This window comes from Xiphophorus hellerii, chromosome 3 (assembly GCF_003331165.1).
Source record: "Xiphophorus hellerii strain 12219 chromosome 3, Xiphophorus_hellerii-4.1, whole genome shotgun sequence".
Classification (NCBI taxonomy): Eukaryota; Metazoa; Chordata; class Actinopteri; order Cyprinodontiformes; family Poeciliidae; genus Xiphophorus; species Xiphophorus hellerii.
The window spans coordinates 20,884,566-20,904,337 of record NC_045674.1 but is presented as its reverse complement, the minus strand read 5'-3'; the positions used below and the strand labels follow the sequence as shown (position 1 = coordinate 20,904,337).

At 38.1% G+C, this 19,772-nt stretch overlaps 1 protein-coding gene across 3 annotated transcripts in view; it reads right to left on the bottom strand.

Moving 5' to 3' along the window:
- The window catches only part of LOC116717697 (collagen alpha-1(XIV) chain-like), a 125,847-nt gene that overhangs the window by 860 nt on the left and 105,215 nt on the right, over nucleotides 1–19,772 (bottom strand). For all 3 annotated transcript variants that reach the window (XM_032559246.1, XM_032559248.1, XM_032559247.1), the window contains 7 exons: nucleotides 13,567–13,620; nucleotides 13,409–13,480; nucleotides 9,493–9,528; nucleotides 8,041–8,107; nucleotides 7,744–7,935; nucleotides 3,176–3,253; nucleotides 2,050–2,205 (listed from right to left, as the gene is read on the bottom strand). In XM_032559246.1, coding sequence (XP_032415137.1) covers nucleotides 2,050–2,205; nucleotides 3,176–3,253; nucleotides 7,744–7,935; nucleotides 8,041–8,107; nucleotides 9,493–9,528; nucleotides 13,409–13,480; nucleotides 13,567–13,620 — 655 coding nt within the window. The remainder of the gene's footprint in view (nucleotides 1–2,049; nucleotides 2,206–3,175; nucleotides 3,254–7,743; nucleotides 7,936–8,040; nucleotides 8,108–9,492; nucleotides 9,529–13,408; nucleotides 13,481–13,566; nucleotides 13,621–19,772) is intronic.

Below are 19,772 nucleotides of genomic sequence, written 5' to 3'. Positions count from 1 at the left end.
AAGAACCTGTCAGCAGTTTTTTCTTGAGTCAACATTCAAGTGTAACTTGAATCTAAAAAAATTATCTGCTGGAGGGTAAAATGTTCAAAGGGATGGTCTATCAAGCAGCAGCCTCAGATGTTTTCTATGCATCCAGAGCACAGCTAGCACTGAAATCTAAATATTGGGTACAATAATAGTAGAAGATTGTGTTTAATCTTGCTTTATATCCTCTCCAAACAGGTTATCGTGAGGCTGGCAGCACTGTGTTCTCTTGTTTTACCTGTCTGGTCGGACGTTATGCTGAAGAGATCTGAGGTAGTCTTCCTCATTATGTGTTGAATTATGATTGGTTACAAGACAAGCTAAACAACCCCAGATCCTAATAGCTCCACCACTAGGCTTTATATGCAGTGGTGGAATGTTAATGAGGCTGGAAGAAGGTTTATTTCAAGACAAAAGTCTGTGAAATGTCCTATTTAATATATTTATAAAGCCACACGTATACAGACAACATATTTTATCTTTGGTCTAAACTTAAGATCTATAATCAAAGCAACTTTAATGTTGTGAATACAATTAAATCCATTTATTTCACAATTCATTTATATTTCTTTATTTTTATTCTTTCTCTAACCCATTGTTTTTCCCTCTAATCCACATGTTTCATTGTTTCCAAATCAAATCTTTACTTACGAGCAATTACTGGGTTATTTTTTTAAATTGGTACAATATCAATAAAGTAAATAACAATAATATGTACCAGTTAAATGTCTCAAAAATTGGATTTGGCTTTTAAAATACGAACTGAAAAAGAAAAAAAAACTGTATGCAGCGTAATTGGTTGGCAGGGAGGAAAACATTCACTTAAAATGAAAAATGTTAAGCAAAATGAAAACTTTCTAAACTGAACTCTGCCTTTGAAGTGGTTGAGTAGGGAGGCTTGGTTTAAACCTTGTATTGTTCAAAGCAGCAGATGAGACTCTTAAACTCAAAATGGGGGGAAAAAACAATCGAGAGTTGAATCTATTTAAATAAATCTGCTTTGATGGATAAAATGATGTCTCATCCATCCGCTACTTTTCACAGATGATATACGACATCGTAGCTGCAACGGCTTGTAGCTGTGCACTTTTCAGAAGCCTGCAAGATCATCATCCATATGAATATTCAGAGATGCTGTGCATGCCTCCGTGTATGGGCCCGGGTCTGTGCACGAGCATATTTTATTAGATTTCAACACAGACAAATAGCGTTGACCTGTTAAGTCCTTAATCTGTCTGTGTGGGCATGAATGAATAAACTTCCAACAATAAAAGTCGGATGCATGTCCAACTCTGAGAACTTTACAAGAGCAGTAACTATCTGAGGGCAGACTGTCGCTGCCTTTTCTAACATTTTATTAAATGGAAAGACACATTAAGGCCAGACTGGCAACAATGTTTTGGAACAACAAGAGCAGTAGATATTCTCAGTAGATATGAGTAACACCGCTCAGAGACGACGACGGTACAAATAAGGATGCATTCCAGTTTAAAGAAACGCCGCTAAATATTTTAAAATGTCTGCATATTTCGTGTTTTATGAAAAAAAAGATAAGACATAATAAAAACAGAATGTTCCAGTCAAAATGTTATTTCGGCTTCAGCTGCCAGATCATATTCTGCCTTGTACTCTGTCAGTATGTGTGTGTTTACACATCTGCAGAATTGGATCCAAACCTTAATATTATTAAATCCACGTTTCTCTCACATTTCTGAGGTGGGAATTTAAAAAAAAAAGGAACAGAGAACCATCCGGTTTCTATTGTCTTCCCACAAAAATCACATCCACGCATGTCATGACGTTATTCTGCTTCTTAGGCACACTCCCATGTGATGCCTCCAGCTGGGCGGCCCCCCACACCCTCATCCCCATCCGGTAGTCATCCACAGGGTTTAAACCATAGTCTGTCTATAAAAATGCCTGAAGCCCTAACAGGCCAGCAGTTATAATGTAATTGTCCTATTTTGTTTCCAGTTTGAAAAAGAAATCCAAAAGGTAGTTCAGGGATGAATGGATAATATTTACCTCCAACATTGTATCCCAGACACGAGTTCTGGTCACAGTATCCTGGTGGTCCAGTTGGTCCCGTAGCTCCTGGATTTCCAGGCCTGCCAGCCATACCCGGGCTTCCGGGCTGACCAGGTGGGCCCTGGCTGCCTGCCCGACCTTCGCCTGGCAGGCCTGAAGATGGAGAAATATTTAAAGACGTGGGGGTAGGTCGTGCATGGAAAGTGGTTTGACATTTTGGTACAAAGACTGCAGCAGCGAGACACCTGGTGAGAAAATGTAAGAAAAAAAAAAGCAACAAACAGCGCACCAAAGGTACACCCTGTCACTATTACGAAAAAGCTTCAGCCTCTGCGGATTTAACAACATGATATAAAGAATTAGTGAGCTACAAATGGCTGCTTGTCGTTATCCGGATAACAGAGTATGATAGCGAATGTCCTGAGGGCAGGAACAGGAACGACGCAGCTCCGAGCTGAAATCTAGCCCCAGGCCTCTGTTTGATGATTTCACAGGACAAACTGCTCCGCTAGGACTGCTCAGCAGTCTGCGGGAATCGGATATCAATATTTTAAAGGTAGTTTCTTTTGCCAAGTGCAAAAATTATTATCCCACAGTTATTTAAGAAAAGCACAGAGAATAAACCTTCCTCTAAAAACACTGAGGCTTGATATATGTTCGAATATGTTTTGCCTCTCCAGTAATGTAACCGTGGAAAAGTTTCAGTTAAAGTTTGTCTTCTTGTAAGTATCGATCACGGTATGGCTGAAAATACCAGCACTGACATATTTTTATAACACAAACCTCAAATTCCACACCGCACGCAGTAAAATCAATACAGAGCATCACATTCATGGACTGAAATGTCTGCTCGCCTTCCTCTCTTTGAGAATCAGTAGAGAGTGAATCCTAAAAGCATTACGGCTGTGACTAACCTCAGTTCTTGTTTTAATATCGGCCGCATTCTGGTTTTGTTTAAAAGCTACACAATAAGACCAATGCACAAACATTTTGTCTGGACATAAGAAATTATCCCCATGGACAGAATAAGTTTACAAGGTCATATGTTGGTTGTTTTTGGAAAAGCAAAAACAGAGGGCTCTCAATAATCTATAATCATGAACAGGACTGTGTTGTGTCTTACCGGGTGCACCGGGTGGTCCTCGAGGTCCCTGACTCCCAACGCCTGGACTCCCCCTCTCTCCCTTTTCACCTGGCAAACCTGGAAACACAGAGTTTGAGGTTTTAAAAAACCTGAGAAAATTTGTTGTGGTATAAGTAGAGCTTTAGCTTCTGAATTTTATCTTACACCGCAAATATAAATAAGAGCCTAAAGAAGGAATTAACAAATTCTTTCAAATCACTTTTCTGACACAAAAAGAGCCTTCACAGTCACGCCTCTCGGAAACAGGAAAGGCACTGGATGGCGACAGGTCGCCTGAAACTGCAGAGCATAGCTGCCTACTGTGGTAAAGAGAAAAAGGTTTTGAGAAAAAAATGTTTTTAACAGGAATATGTTGAATGGATGAGTGACTACTTACTGTCAACATGAGAAAAGAATAAAATATAAACCCTTTCTCCTCAGATACTCAGTAAGATTACACTTTCAAACCACTTTTTACCCGAGGATTATGAAGCAAAAAGAACGATCTCTTCAAGGTACGAACATAAAAAGCCGAGCGATGAGGACAAAATACTGACAGAGGCCTAGTTGCAACAAAAGTCAGAGGATCGATGTGTTTGTGGATAACATTGCTTTTTAATTCACAATGGCTTGTGTCAGTATAAAATGTCTTGTCCATGGATCAGCCCACTCTTTAAATACTCCTACATGAGTTTACCTACAGTAATCAGCTGCTGGACTAACTCAGTTTTTCACTCTGTTCAGTGAATCATCCAACAACAACATATGTAACATTAGCTTGAAATGTTACATTTCTTAGGGTTAAGCCACATGTTTTTGTGAGGAAAAACTAACTCCACATGGACTAAAGCATTTCAAGGAGCATGAACGAAAGTGTTCACAATTACTATAGTGTACTTAAAACACTCATGAGAGAAACATGAACTGAACATGTGTAGGAAAGTGAGATTTTCATCTGCTTCCATTCACTTCTTCTGTTTCACATCTTCACTGTTTGCCTCACTGATGTAAACTATTCTGGTAACAATTTTTTCCCAGAAATGGGTGTTTGTTGTACATGTCAATGTAATAATGCTGGTCAGAATTGGAGCATAAATAACATCAACATGGATGACAAAAAATGTCAGTTTTTGTCACAAATGATCATTCACCACATGGAAAATGACATGGTTTGTGAAAACATCTTTGAATTTCTTGGGTAGAGTGCTGGTAGATTTGGGCGTCAAGGACAACATGTCTCCTGACTTCCTCCTCCTCCCTGGACAAAGCAACATCTCCATCTTTGCCTTATGAATTTACAATCTAGCTGGAGACGTCAAGCCATCAATACTGTTGTCCTGACTGATTCTTGTCACGTGTTAAAGTGAGATATAGCGTTCCCGTTAGCTTTTGTTCTCTGCTGGCTTGGTTCATTTTCATTCTCATTATTTTTTATGTACATATTTTTTTTATTTTGGGAAAAAGAATGAATATAACTCCTGAAATAGAAATGAATATAACCGTCACATGTCATGTTTTTTTTCACTATTAGATTTCACAGGCAGGAATCAAAGACTCCTTGCTAACAGACTTTAATGTGGCTACATATTGAACCAGTGACTAAAACGCTTTTTATTTCAAAATCAGTATCATGTTTGTTTTTTGTGAAAATGAGCTGAATAAATCGCGTCTCCAGGCAGCTTGCTGTCCTGAAACGCAGCCTGTTTGAGCGATTTAATGTGTCCTTTTGCAAATATTATAGAATCACATTAAAATCTGATCTGCGGATTTTTTTGTCCCATTTCTTTTATGACTGTTCTAATGGAGAAAATGAATGTCATAGCCTCGGATAAAGAGCCCTTCTCAGTTTTGAGAGTCCGTGCATTAACTTTTTTTAACTGATGCATAAAAATAAACGAGTTTCTTATGTTGCACGATTTTGTCTGAGTGCAGTTACAGGTTAAGCCTTTAAACTGTAATGTGGTTTTTATGTGCGTGGAGGACCAGTGGCAACAGCTTTGACGTTTTACTGGAAAGAGTCAAAGGACTCCACCCCTGATGAAGACGAGTCATAGCTGGACAGACATTCAGCAGTTTTTAATTGTTCCAGCTCTTTATGTGCATCTAGGCTGCATTCAAATGTTTCTTTGTTTTTTGTTTTTTTTTAGCATGGGTTACATGTCTCAGTGATTAGGACAGAGACTCATAAACGCCGTCTGTCCTCTAAGGACCTAGTATAGTAAAGGAATGACATCATGGATACTGAAGTTACTGTCTTTAATGTGATTTGAGGGAGCAAACCACAAAATACAGCAAACAAGCAGAATGACTCCCAGACAAAGAAGCAGTGTTAGCAGAAAGGTCTGCTGAATGTCTCCCAGCATATCCATGGTTTGTATTTGTTCTTCATCCATGTAAAGCACTTGGTTGAAGTTTTGATGGCGGTAGTAGAAACCATACTGTTGATTCTGACATTTTAATTTGAGTGCTACAAGCTAGCACTTAAATATACCCTTGTTATATGAACATTAAATGAGTATTTAGTGATTTTTTGGAGTTAGATCTTAAAAATAAAAGATAAAAAAACCAATAACAAGGCAACTGAGAGCGTAGCAATGAATAATGCCATCACATATCAGCACAGAACACTTTGCCAAATAAAAAGATAGTAGTGATTAGTTATGTTATCAAGTGAGAAGAAGGAAGTAAGAAGAAATGTCTGAGAACAGCAGATCAAAAGGCTTTAACAGTAATTTAGCCATTAGAACAATACAACAATATAGTTCATCATGACCTTTATCCAATACTGTACATGAGGTTTAATGGGTGAAAATGACTGATATACAAACTATTAAATTAAGTAAAATCAGGCATGGGGAACATTTAGAATGAGCGGTATCGATTTATTTAAGTTGTTCTTTTGATGTGAGCAGGCAGGGGACACAAGTTTGTTTACAAACGACTGCGTGGCCATCCACCCCACCAACACAGTCGTGAAGTACGCGGACGACACAACAGTAGTGGGTCTCATTTCAGACAACAACGAGACCCACTACAGAGAGGAGATTCTGCAGCTCACTCAGTGGTGTTCAGCCAACAACTTGGTGCTGAACACAGGGAAGACCAAGGAGGTCATTGTGGACTACAGAAGGTCCAGGAGGACGGATCACACTCCCCTTCTCATAGATGGAGAAGTGGTGGAACGTGTGGACAACATCAAGTTCCTGGGCCTCCACATCACGTCTGACCTCTCCTGGAACACAAACACCTCCCACCTGGTGAAGAAAGCACAACAAAGGCTCTTCTTCCTCAGGAAACTGAGACGGGCTGGACTTTCCTCACAGCTGCTCGTGAACTTTTACAGGGCGATGATCGAGAGCATCCTCTGCCTCAACATGACTGTGTGGTATGGTAGCTGCACAGCACTGGAGAGGAAACAGCTGACACGGGTGGTGAGAACAGCACAAGGCATTGTGGGATGCCCCCTCCCAGACCTGGACTCCATCTACACAGACCGGGTCAAGAAGAGAGCTGGATCCATAGCCATGGATCCCAGCCACCCGGGCCACAGACTGTTTGTGCCGCTGCCATCAGGCAAGCGGTACAGGAATATACGGACTACAACAAATAGACTGAGAAACAGTTTCTTCCCCACAGCCGTCAGAGCCATTACTCCCTGCCGCCCCCCCCTCCCACACATATCATAACCTCGCAGTCACACATATATATCCCCCACCCCCACACAGCCATATTGTTCTGCACTTTGCACTGTCACATTATCTGTACTTTGCTATAATTGGACCTGCTGCTACTTCTTTGGTGTGGTTGAGTGCCTTTAGTTGTATATATTGTTATTATTATTATTGTGTGTTTGCTTATTTTTACTGTATATATTTGACCTTTTGCACGGGAGCTGCAATGGAAATTTTGTTGAATTCTGTTCAATGACAATAAATGCTATCTATCTATCTATCTATCTATCTATCTATCTATCTATCTATCTATCTATCTATCTATCTATCTATCTAAAAATCAAACTAAGCAGCATATTTCTTAGCAGAGATACTAAAAGTCGCTTCAATTGTCAAAGTCCTGATTGCTAATGATTTCTGTTGTTCCCATGGTATGAACTGTGGTTTACACCTCGTCCATCAGTCCTTAAGCAGGGCCAACATTCTGATAAATAATTGTTTTCAAGGTCTTCCAGTTCTGATTGATTTTCCAAATATTTCAGTGGGTGGTTTCAAATTCCTCTAAGTATTGATCTTTTTTTGTTCACTTTCGAGTAGTTAAATGTGTGAGGAGTAAAAAGGGCAAACCTCCTTCAAAATGATGAGTAACATTATTCTCATCTTATTCATCTGTCTGGATATATTATCAGCCATTTAAGTAAGAATAAATGTAGAGGTTTCCCAAGTTATTTCTAAGCACAAATTGCTTTTTTAAGATTAGATTTTTAAAAAACTTTAAATATTCATTTTACATAAACACAAAACTAGGCAAAATATGATTTGAATAATTCAGTACAAGTTCATCAGGGGAAAGCATCAGTATTTTATTTTTTCCATGAAAGCATCTACTTATCTCACCTCTTTCACCCGGTTGTCCGCTCTGACCATTAGTACCGGGGAAACCGGGTCTGCCAGGGGCGCCTTGCTCTCCCTGGGGCCCGGGAGGGCCTCTCCTGCCCGGCTCGCCCGGCGGCCCCGTCACAGTTCGGACCGATCCTGAAAACTGTTGAGGGATCTGGTTCAAGATGGAATTATAGCGAGAGAAATGACCTAGAAGAAGCAGAAACGGTAAGGAAAATTTTTAAAACCACAGATTTATGGAAAGTTTATTACAAAAAAAATAAAATAAAATAAATAAATTCAACAAGTACTCACTTTGGATAATCTGTTCACAGACTTGCCGTGCAATTGCTCTCACTGCTGCTTGGGACTGCACATCACCCTGAAGAACAAACAGACAGATCTACACACTGCAGACAAATGGCACTTTTCCATCTGAGCAGCCATGGGGACATTAACCGTCAGACCAGAGGTTGATTAATGGGTGGGTGAGATCTAAATGGTGTTTAATTAGCACTGCCAACCTTCATTCCAAGCTGATTCTTTTACATTTATATTTCACAAAAATGATATATTTAAAAACACTTCTCATTTCCATGCTGAAAATCTAGATGAAGTTCTGGAAAAAATGAAGAGCCCACTGCACTGAACCCCATTGAAAACCTTCTGAACTCTTCCTGAGTTAAAACATTAGTATTGTTGTTTCTAAATGAAAATGAACTTGTTTTCTTTGCATTATTTGAGGTCTGAAAGCACTGCATCTTTTGTTATTTTGACCATTTCTCATTTTCTGCAAATAAATACAAAATGTTTGCTTGGCATTTCAGAGACATGTTGACAGTTCACAGAATAAAAGAACAATGTTCATTTTATTCAAACATATATCTGTAAAAAGTAAAATCAGAGAAACTGATCATTTTAAATGGTCTCTTAATTTTAATTCAGAGCTGCATCTTTAATAAGCCAAACTTAACTCTTGAGGTATCTGGAATGTTAATTCTATATTTGCATATTAAGGAACAGAAACAAAAGACAAAAATATCTTTTTGTTTAGTGAATCATTCTGTGGGAAATCCATTAACAAATGTGATCTTTTATGAGATGCAAAATAATCTAACAACATGAGCGATTTTAGGTTTCTATGTTCTTTTACGAGGAATGCAATGTTTGATCGCTTCTTAAAACTCCATTAGAGGGATTTAAATAAGATCAGCTGCTCCTATTTGTGACTAGAAGACAGATAAAGGTCAGCTGAAGGGCTGACCAAAAGTGTAAAAAACATCCTGATCAGATTACCACCATCTTTGAGGAGAACTGGGCCAACTCACAGAAACGCAGTTCTGAGGAAAAAAATCTTCTCATTTTCTTTTTAAACGCCTTTCATCTTGGTTCTTGAAGCTAAAATTAGTTGCGTCGAGGTACAAACGTCCCCAACATTGAGGTTTGATTCAAGACGGCGAGTAGCGTGTCTTACAAAGCCGCTGGCGCTGACGTCCTCGCTTTTGTCAGCAAAAATCCAGACACTGCCCTTGGTGCTCCATGAACACCGATTTGATTTGGTTCGCTCTAAACAAGCATGAAGATACGGTACAGAAAAAGCTGCCTGATTGAGTTAAGGAGCCAGAAACAGGAAGAAATGGGATTTCTTCTAGAAAGAGCAGGGGCCATAAGTGAAAAACTTTGAGGGTTTTAGAGAAGAAAAGGAACAACATGTCCACTGGAATATCGCTCTAACAGCAGCTCAAGTGTACAGATTGAGTAGCTTACTCTTTCTCCTTTATCGCCTTTGGTACCAGCAAGACCCTGAAAAGATGAAAGCACAGGGAGAAAATAACATTTATTTAGGATACAGTGATGTGGGGAAATATTTACCTCCTTTCAGATTTCTGTTGCTTTAGCTTTTTCATCAGAGCTAATGTTTCAGATCATCAAACACATATCAGGCTAAGATGACAAAACAGTAAAAAGTAAGCACAAAATAGACATTTAAAATAAGGATTGCATCTGTTAAGGGGAAAAAAGCTTTTCAAGCAAATTTGCCCCCATCTGAAAAAGAAATTGTCTTCTTGTTGAATCATTGACTCACTGAGTTTAAGCATATTTCTTGAAAATTGAGATAAATTTTCACTTTCAGTCCTTATGTAAGATTACAGTCTGACATGCAGGATCAAGAAATCACTTAAATAGAACCTGCCTGACAACATCAAGTAGGCCAAAATACTTCAAAATGCTACACATCGTGTCCAATGTCAGAACTTCAAGATCAGACGAAAAATGAAATTGTTGACATCTAAAAATCTGAGAAGGGTTGCAACAGTTGTCGCAAAAAAAGGGTGACACAATTAGTTATTAAGTTTAGGAAACAATTATTTTACCTGAGACAGTTTGTTTGATGAGCTTCTTTGCCCTTTTTAGATAAAATTATTGCTCAAAACTGGAATTTAGTATTAACTTAGGTTATGTTTGTCCAATATTAAAATTTATTTAATGATTTTTAAAAAATACTTCACAAAAGTCTCTAAGTTTGGTGTCTAGTCATTCATAACACGCATGTCCCTCAGAAAGAGCCATTTTATTTCCTTCTCACAAATGTCACCATTTGTCACTCTTATCAGTTCTTTTCTTTACAGCGCCTTATCTTTTGTCTCATTGGCTTTACTGAAACATAAAAGATTGGGACAAATTCAATGCAATAAGCCTCAAAGTTTATAGTTCACAGAAACTGACATCTGGGCTTTGGATAAATATACTTTCTGCTATTGTCAACACTGTAAAACCAAGGAGAAGCAGAACACATACGCCAAGCATGAGCAAATCAGTCATTGTAATCCAGAGGCATATAAAAGACATATTTCCTGGCCACAGGGCTCCGTCCGTTAAATAAAAAAGCTGTAACTACTTCATTCAAAAGTTGTTGCCACTTTTAAATGAAGACTTGTTTATTTTGAGTGGAAAAATGCTCTTGACCACCACCACCACCCCCACCGGCTGTCTGATTGTGCTTGTGTGCAAGGGCGACAATTGTGTTAAAAAATTAACCGCATATAAATCAGCCGATGATAGGAAAGGTCTAGCCAACGTCTGACACAGCTGCTGGACGAAGGAGCCAACCTGAACAGTAAAAGTTCTCGTCTTGGACCTCTTCGGTGAGCCAGGATCATACGAGTCTTTCCAGGCACATAAATGTCTGCCGTCTTATCAGGTTGACACGGAAACCCACGCTACATAATGGCAATGTGAACACCGTTCATAAAAATCTGATTTATTATTGATCAAAGCTGACTTTCCTTTACTCCACGCATGTGTAGGGTTTCTCCAAGAAGAGGATTCAAAATATTTTTACTGTAAATCTTGAGTTTCAGATCCCTCCCCTGGCCCCCTTCTCTCTCTCTCTCTCTCTCTCTCTCTGGTGTCAAACGTGAACTGATTAAGCACTCCCAAGAAGATTGTTGAGCTCATTTCTTTCAAAGTTGGCAAACCTGAGGCAGCTTACCATCAGGTCAAGCAAGATCAATTTCAAAAAGACTCTCCAGGTGGTTGGATGACTGTAAACCGCATTCAGAGTCAGCCCCTGATTCACGTCTGACGCAGAATAGGGATGTCAGCGGGAGCTTTGACAGTCTGGCACACTTATTTGTATATGGCCCAAGGAGAGCTGATGAAACAGTAAACCAAATCTGCTAGGTTCATCTCCATTAAAAGGTTAATCCCAAAGTTTCATCATTACTGACCTTGATAGATGAAGCAGAGCATTTCCAGATGCACCGTCTCTTTCCTAAAAACAGCTGTTTGGGTTTCATTTTGGTCGACCAAGACCAGAAACTGAAGATCTGTCCCTTTCCGGCTTTAAATGCTATTAAGCTTTCACGCATATAAATCTATTGCTCTCTAATTAAGTTCTCAGTGTGGTTCGATATGTCCAACTTAGCAAACCTAGTTGGACAAATTCCCTCTTGATTCACTTGGATGATTGTATTTAGGATATAAACAACATAAAAATAAACTATATAGATAGAAACAAAAACAGAATCAGTAAAATAATCATAATTTGAAGTTTCAAAGTTAATACTTTTAGGAGGTGCAGAAATTCATATGGATTTTATTTGTATCTTGGACAAAAAGCAGATCCAATCTCTTATAGATATGTTTTTATGGATCTGTGAGTGTGTTTTTAAATGTGTGCACGATGGGGAGGGTGTCAGTGATTTATGGATCGACTCCACGAGCCAAACTTGCTGCTGGCCTAGAGAGCTGACCCAGGACTAGATTAGCTGTCAGCAGCACCGCGGCGTCATCTGTTATGGTTAGCGCCACACATAGTTCGAATCGTCTCGAAGTCTATTCAGTGTCCTTGTGTATGTTGTGCTGCTTGTGCTAATTCGTTTTATTTTTAAAGGCAAAACAAAACATGAAGGCATGAACGCTGACTCATGTTAGACTGTAAAGAAAAAAAATCATTTGAGGAATCTAAGCCCCTTATTACTATATCAATAATAACACTGCAGTGTCTTGAAAAAGTATTCATATAACTAACTTTTAATTAAGGTGGGATTTCACCTTAATAGTGCAGAACTAGGATGTCTATAAACTAATAAATGTTTTTTATATATATATATATATATATTTTACAATGTTTTACACTGGTTTTGAGTATATTTATATTGAGTCTTCTCTACTCTGACACCCCTAAATAAGTCCTAGTGCAACAAGTAGCCTCTGAATTAACTTATTTGGTACACGTGTGTAACTTAATCTCAGTATAAATCTGACCTCAGATTTGTTAGAGAACATTTGAGCAGAATCATGAAGATCAATGAACACAAAAGTTGAACTATTGGTTCTTTATTCTACTAAACTGGTGTTTATGTACGAGTGGCAGAAAGGAAACCCTTGCTCATAGAAAACCATAAGAGGAATTGACTCAGAGGGAATGAATGCACGCCACACTGCTAATATCTTTACGTTTTCACAGCGCACTCTTCTGTTTTGCTTTTTCACGTAAAATCTCAGTAAAACAGACTGATGAGTGAAAAGTTCAGGTAATCTAAATTTGTGAGGTAATGTACATTCTCTTTCTTTTTTTTTTGGCTCTAGCGACCCTTTAATGAACGTGCTAAAACAAGAAAGTAGGTGAAGAGAGACAGAGAGAAGACATGCAGCAAAGGTCACCAGGCCCAACCTGAAACGACCGCGTTGAGGACTGAGGCCCCATTATGTGGGTTGTGCTCATCCTCTGCACCACCACAGCACCCTGGCTATTGTTCTGGGAATATAAAATGAGGCTTCTGTTTATAGTTACTGCTAATCGGTGACATAAAGACAGCATAAAACAGAAAATGTTGCCTCCATTTTAAATTAATAGCACAATACATACCTGCTCATAGCAGGAAGTTTAGAAAAATATGTTGAGTGCTATTAAACAGATTAGCAAATTAAAATGAAACTGAAATCAGCTAAAGTTATTAATGTCAGATTAAAGTTTTGACAAAGTTGGCATAGAGAATCAAATCAAAATTAATTAGATGCATCTTTACTTTCTATTTGTTAACTGTTCGTGTGGTCTGGCCGAACAAGTGTCTCAAAACAAACCAAAGAGTCATTAAACAAAAAATATTTAGATGTTAAATTAAAGTTGCTTTTGGGGGGTTGAAACGTCATTTAAAGGAAAATAATCTTAACTCACAGGCAGTCCTTGTTCACCTAGAGGCCCCGCTGGTCCATTGGGCCCTGGGACTCCAGGAGCTCCTGGAGATCCCTGAGAGAAAAGTGAAAAAAAAATCAAGAGGAAGTGGCTGAAGTCGGGACAAAAAGATGACAGAACTGAAATGAAAGCAGCCTTACGATGGGTCCAGAAGGTCCTTGTCTTCCCTGAGGTCCGCTGTTACCCGGCTGACCCTGACAGAAAGATGGTTTAATACATTCAGCATATTGTCTCTCAATGCTCCGTTTACTATGAGTCATTTAGTACATTTTTCTATTTTTATTGTAATGGAAAACAATTAGGATATTAATAAAACCAAACTGAGTGGGTACTGCTTTAGTACCAGACCCAGTAAAAACCTGTACACCTCGAACCTCTGGTCACTTTTGATTTTAGATGCATTGTATAAACAAGTTAATTCTCTTAACTTTAGCATTTTAGAAAATACATTTGTTCATAGGTATTTAAAATGATGATTATTAGTAGGTGCGTTCTCTTTATTCCTTTAAATTAATTGCAGCTTCAGCTTTCATCTGGAGGCCAGCTGTCTGGTTGTACGACACATTACAAATGATTTATACTAATATTATGGTGGTTTTATGCAAGAGCATTTATGGCTTGTTTAACCTGAAACATATCTGTGTTGAACGTAGAATTTGGATACTGAACACTGCCTCAGATTACTGGAAAACAACTTAACCTGAGGCCCAACTAATCCTTTCATTTCAGTTTGGATTTTTCCTGAAGTTTGAGGCTGATTGCCTTTCAGTATGGGCAATATGTGGAAACTGTCCTCGTTCAGTTTTAGAAGGGAAACAAACTAGACGAAAAAACTATATAATGATAAAAAACAGATTCTGAGACAGGAGAACATGTGTTGGTCAGAGTCTCATTTGTTCTGCTAGTTTCTTTCTTAATATTCTGTGCCAATCCTCCTGCAGCCAAATTCACCAGGTTTTTGACAATACAATATTCAGTATTCAGCACATAAGCCAGCAAAGGCACGAGCATCTGTGAACAAGTCAGAAAGTGACTCAGAGAACTTCTCAATGAGAATAGTTTTGGTTTCAGACAGGTTACTTTATCCTTATCAGCCCATAGATGGAACTCAGAGAGAGAACTATAAATTCCTGGTGTTGCTCGGTTTTGTAACAAACATATTTATTTGAAATTGAATTAAAAACATGAGCATTAAAAACATAAAAATGCTAAATAATCCCACTTCGCAGGAAACAAACAGTTGACTATTAAGAAGACACTCCAGTTCCAATGTCTTACACCAAAACAACTGGAGATTTTATCAATAGTTGGAGAAAAAAAAGAAACAAAGTAAAAAAAACCCTGTAAAAGGTTAGGAAAAACTGGATAACTAATAAAAAAAAAAACCTTGTGTGCAAGACATCAACATCGTCTGAAATCTTTAGGTCCCCCTCAGACCAGGCTGAAATGTCACCACTACATAAAAAATCAGCCAAAGAATGAATGGCCTCTGTAGGATCTAGGAGAGGTTTTCTGGAGTACATAACACTCCTCATCACACACCATCTACCCTGAAGTCTGTTGACTAGTGAGGACACGTAAAGCCACCCTGATGGTTGATGTGTTGCTGGCCTGCCTCCCTGTCTGGTTATCAGAGTTTGAAGAAAATAGACCCATGTAGGATCTCAAGCCTAACTGTGCTACACTGAATTTTATGTAATGGTCTCAGCAGCAGAGTTGCTTTGGGTACCATCTCAGCAGTCCTCTGCAACCAAAAGGTCCTCACTGTGCAACTGCAACTTGCCAGTATTAAAAGTATTCATGTTAGTATACCAATCATGATGCAATTTTAGCTGCTCAACAGCAGGTTTGCTGAATAACTCATCTCATGCTGCACCTGTTTGTTTTATATGTTTAACTATGGACAACCATTTAAATAAAGTTAGCAGTGCACATGAATTTGAAATCAAAAGGAGCTAATAATTTATTTCCACTGCGACACACAATATCTATGACACATTAACTGTGAAAAGAAAAATGACAGTGAACGTGGGCAGAGTTGAAAATATTGAAAACAGTTGGAAAAGCTGGTAAAGATCAGGTAATCAGATACTATCTGCACTTCAACCATTTAAGCTTTGAACATGCATTTGATATCAGTAAAGAAAGTAGAAACCAATAAAACTGCAAGTGGATGGTCTCTAAGAGATATTACCACAGTATTGCTTTTGTGGTTACAGTGAAAAAGATTTTCTCTAACCAGAATGAAATGTACACTTTCACAGCCCTTAGCTTATTGAAATGGGTTTGTCCCGGGACTCCAAGCTGTGGAGAAGAGCAAACACATCCAAACTGCATGAAGGCTGGTTGGCGAATTTTTCAGAGCCAATCAGACTGCCAAAGAGAAGTCCTGGCTTTGTTGTGAGTTATGAAGAGGAGAAGGAAAACTTTATGAGAAGTGGGTTCATAAAGTTTCCAACATAGTTATAAAGCAGTTGCAGCCTGACTTATTAATAAAGAAACCTTCAGCTTCAGAACCTTGGTGTGATCAGCTCACAACGATCACAATGTGAGATGATCAGACATTTTACAATCTGTATGCTGGTGGTTTCTTACTGCGCTCTGCACAAAAAACCACTTCACCTGCATTCTGTCATACTGCTGATCAACTGATTGAAACTGAAATATGTTTACTTTTCAACAGTAAGGCGGGAACAGATGAAAACACATAACACATTTATATGTACTCCCACTTCACTAATCAACATCAAGATGTTTGGAAAATAAGAGAATTTCTGTTTTTTGGAATTGGCTCAATAGTAGCTTAGTCTTGAACTCTGTATATTTGGCCAACTTGTCCAACACTGGCCAATACTAATTCACCTTTGGGATCTAATTGAACCAAAACAAAGCAAAAAAACCAAAGATGGATGAAAAAGGCATTTGACATTCAAAGAAAATAACGCCAATAGGACCTTACTAACACTTTCAAAACTGAAGACGTCTTGGAAGCAAAACTTGAATCATTAACTTCAGACTGTTATCCATTCATGTTAAGCCTTACATGCGAAAGACTGCAAATTAAAAATAAAATAGCCTGTGTGTAACAGAAGTTATTTGCATATTTCAGATGATGATGAAAACCGAAAACAATCTACCAGGCAGATATATTATAAGTACAAAAAAGATTGGAAGGTTCAAGGTTGGAAGGAACAGAACCAAGATTTGTAGTTTTCATCTTGACCTATTTCACTGAAATACGGATAAATAAATTAGCCAAGACACTATTACTGTCGGTTAATCTGATCTACCCGACTACTGCAGCACACTTTACAGAGGACAGAGTTTTTCCTTTTCACTCCGTGCTCGGCTCTTTGCATTGTATAAATTATCCTTGTATAAATGTCATGAATGTTTTGCACATTTCCAAAGGAGCAAAGCTGCACGGAGACAATATTACAGTAAATCAATAAGAGCTTGAGCTCACTGCTCTGTGTAGTATACATTACGTAGTGGTTAATGAAAATGTTTTTTTTTTCACTGTGACCACAAAAGGAAAACTGAATATTTGTATTTAGAGACCACCCGATTACAGTTTTATTGGTTTTCATCTACTTTCTTTATTGTTCTCAAATACGTGTTGAAAGCATAAATGGCTGGAGCTCTGATGATATCTGATTACCTGATTTTTACCAGCTTTTCCTGCTGTTTTTAATATTTTCAGCTCAGCCCGAGTGCACTGCTGGACACCTAAAAGCCAATTCTTTAACCATTAAAGAATCAGAGCTGTGTGTTGCACTGAAATGGAATTATTAGCGCACATTTACATGCACTGTTGACTTTATTTAAATTGGTGTCATATGTTATAAATAGGAAATACACACCAGATTTTGCAATTTGAAAACTAAAACGTGGAAGATTAGTTATTCAACAAACAAGGTGCCCCCTGTTGTTCATAGCAGCTAAAATTGCACCTGACTGGTAAATAGGCATGAATACATGTAACACTGAAATTGGTAAACAGTATTTTTATGAGCCTCAAACAATGACAGTTGGCAATGGAAAAATGTGATTAGATTAGATTTGGCTTTACGCTGAAAAACACAAAAAAGAAAAAAAAAAAAAGAAACAAAAACAGATTCTTTCAGGGTAAACACTCCGAAGGCAACAAGCAGAATGAGTATGAGCCACATGTGTGAGCCCAAATAAATAAACTATTAATTCAATAAATGATTTTCCTGATGTCATTGTTTATGCTCACTGCTTTCTGAAGTAACTTGTGAAACGATTAAATCATTTTGTTAATGCATGTCCCGCGGCTTTGCTGTAGCAACATGCTATGCAAAGCAAACAGGGGGAAGCTACATGCATTAGACAAAGAGCAGCAGCATTTCCCTGTTCCATGTTACAAGGCAGAAAACATCTGGATGATAAAAACGGTTCTGAACAGGAACTTCTTTCACTTTAGCATCACATATCTGTTGACTCTGCTTAGTTTATGAACCAGAAGGAACATTTTCTGCTTGACAAACATTGAAATATGTCAAGACCACATTAAGAAAAAGCCAAGAAAAGAAAAGACATCTGGGATAAGCTACCATTAGCACAAAAGTTCACCAGCAGTCAATGTAGCTGTGGGTCAAATCATATATACCATAAAAAGCAAATATATAAGTTTTGGGTAACACTGTCATTGTTCAACACATAACAAGCCTGCTTAAAGTAATTAAATGCATAGATGCAAGATTTGATTAGGAGATGTATGTGCACGGCCTCAGGCGTTTTTCAAGCAGATAAAGTTTTAAAAATAACTCAGATCTCTTTGGAAAAAAAATATTGTCACTAGGTTTACGATAGGATGAGAAATGAGCTTGTAACAGCTAACATGATCATGATCTGACATAAATTTGTTACAAAAGTATTACTGATTAAACTTTAGCTTTAATAACATTAAGCTACATAATATTTAAAGTTTAATCAGTAATACTTTTATAACAAATTTATGTCAGATCATGATTTCTTGGTTAATGTCAAGTTGTCATAACGAAGACATTTTGAATTGTAACAGCTAGCACTGTTACAACTTTGTATTAAAAGTGTCATGATTTACCGAATGACACTGTATGACAACAGTCATAAATATTCATGAAGACTCACTCATGTTCATGAAAGATGTTATGTCATGTTTATGACGATGTCATGACAGTCTTATTCACAACCCGTCAAATAAAGTGTTACTCTGAACTTTTATGGTGCGTTTTGAGTTGTCACGAGAACTAAATGCAGCCTAGTTTTATTCCAAAGCCATATTTAACTTTTCATACTCTGTAGTAAACTTGGGGTGAAGTGCCTTGCTCAGACACGCAGCATGTGGGCGGGGAGGAAACAGGAATCAAACCCACAACTTTCCAACTGCAAGACACCTAATCTTATTCAGCCACAGCTGATCCAACTCTGCGTAAAGAACTCAGGAGGAGTTCTTCTGTCCGACCTTCTGGTGGTAGAAACTCAAAGAACTCATTAGCCCCAGTTTAGCACTGGTAAGAAATAATTACCTGAATTAGTCAAAAAATAAACAAAAATAGGTCCTGTTCTTAGAATCACTTTCAAGGATCTAAAACCCTGAGTTTGGTGATTCTGCATTTGTGTGGACAAAGTGTTTGCATGACGTTTTAAGTAATTAAACAATTGCAATATGAGTGTAGCAGTTGCATTCAACATGTCCTGCATGCCGCATATTTAAGATATGCAAATATTGTAAGAGCTGTAACGCTCATGCTGTGAAATTTAACATTTTCAAAGTGAAAGAAGAATATAAATTATGTAAGATTAAGATTCACTCATGAAAAATTTATGAAATTCACTCATGAATTTTTCACTCATTAAAAATTCATGAGTGAATGAGTGAACTTTGTAACAAAGTTCTTGTTCCAAAGTTACAAGAACTTTGTAACTTTGGAACACAACGCTGCATCAGGTGAAACATCGACTATAAAACCAAATAAAAAGTGAACTACCTTTTTGGTTACTATAAGTCATGTGCTCTAAAACTGATCTGGCACAGTAAGAAGAACCAATAGACAACATGCAGGTCCTGAAAGAAACACAGGTGGGAAAACTGTGCATGAATAGATCTAACAAGCACAGCTGAAAGGATGAGCACTGGCACTACTGTCAGCCAACAGATGGATTACATGCCAATTCCTCCACCTCTCCGGGATCTGGGCCAGGACAGAACTGCTCTGTTATCATATTACAAATTTGGACAAAACCTTCTTTGCAGCCTGCTGATTCCCTACCCTTTGGCTGAGCTTCTGTTTTGCTATTTACGGCTCAGCCGGGCATTGTAAGGCCAGATTACTCTGCC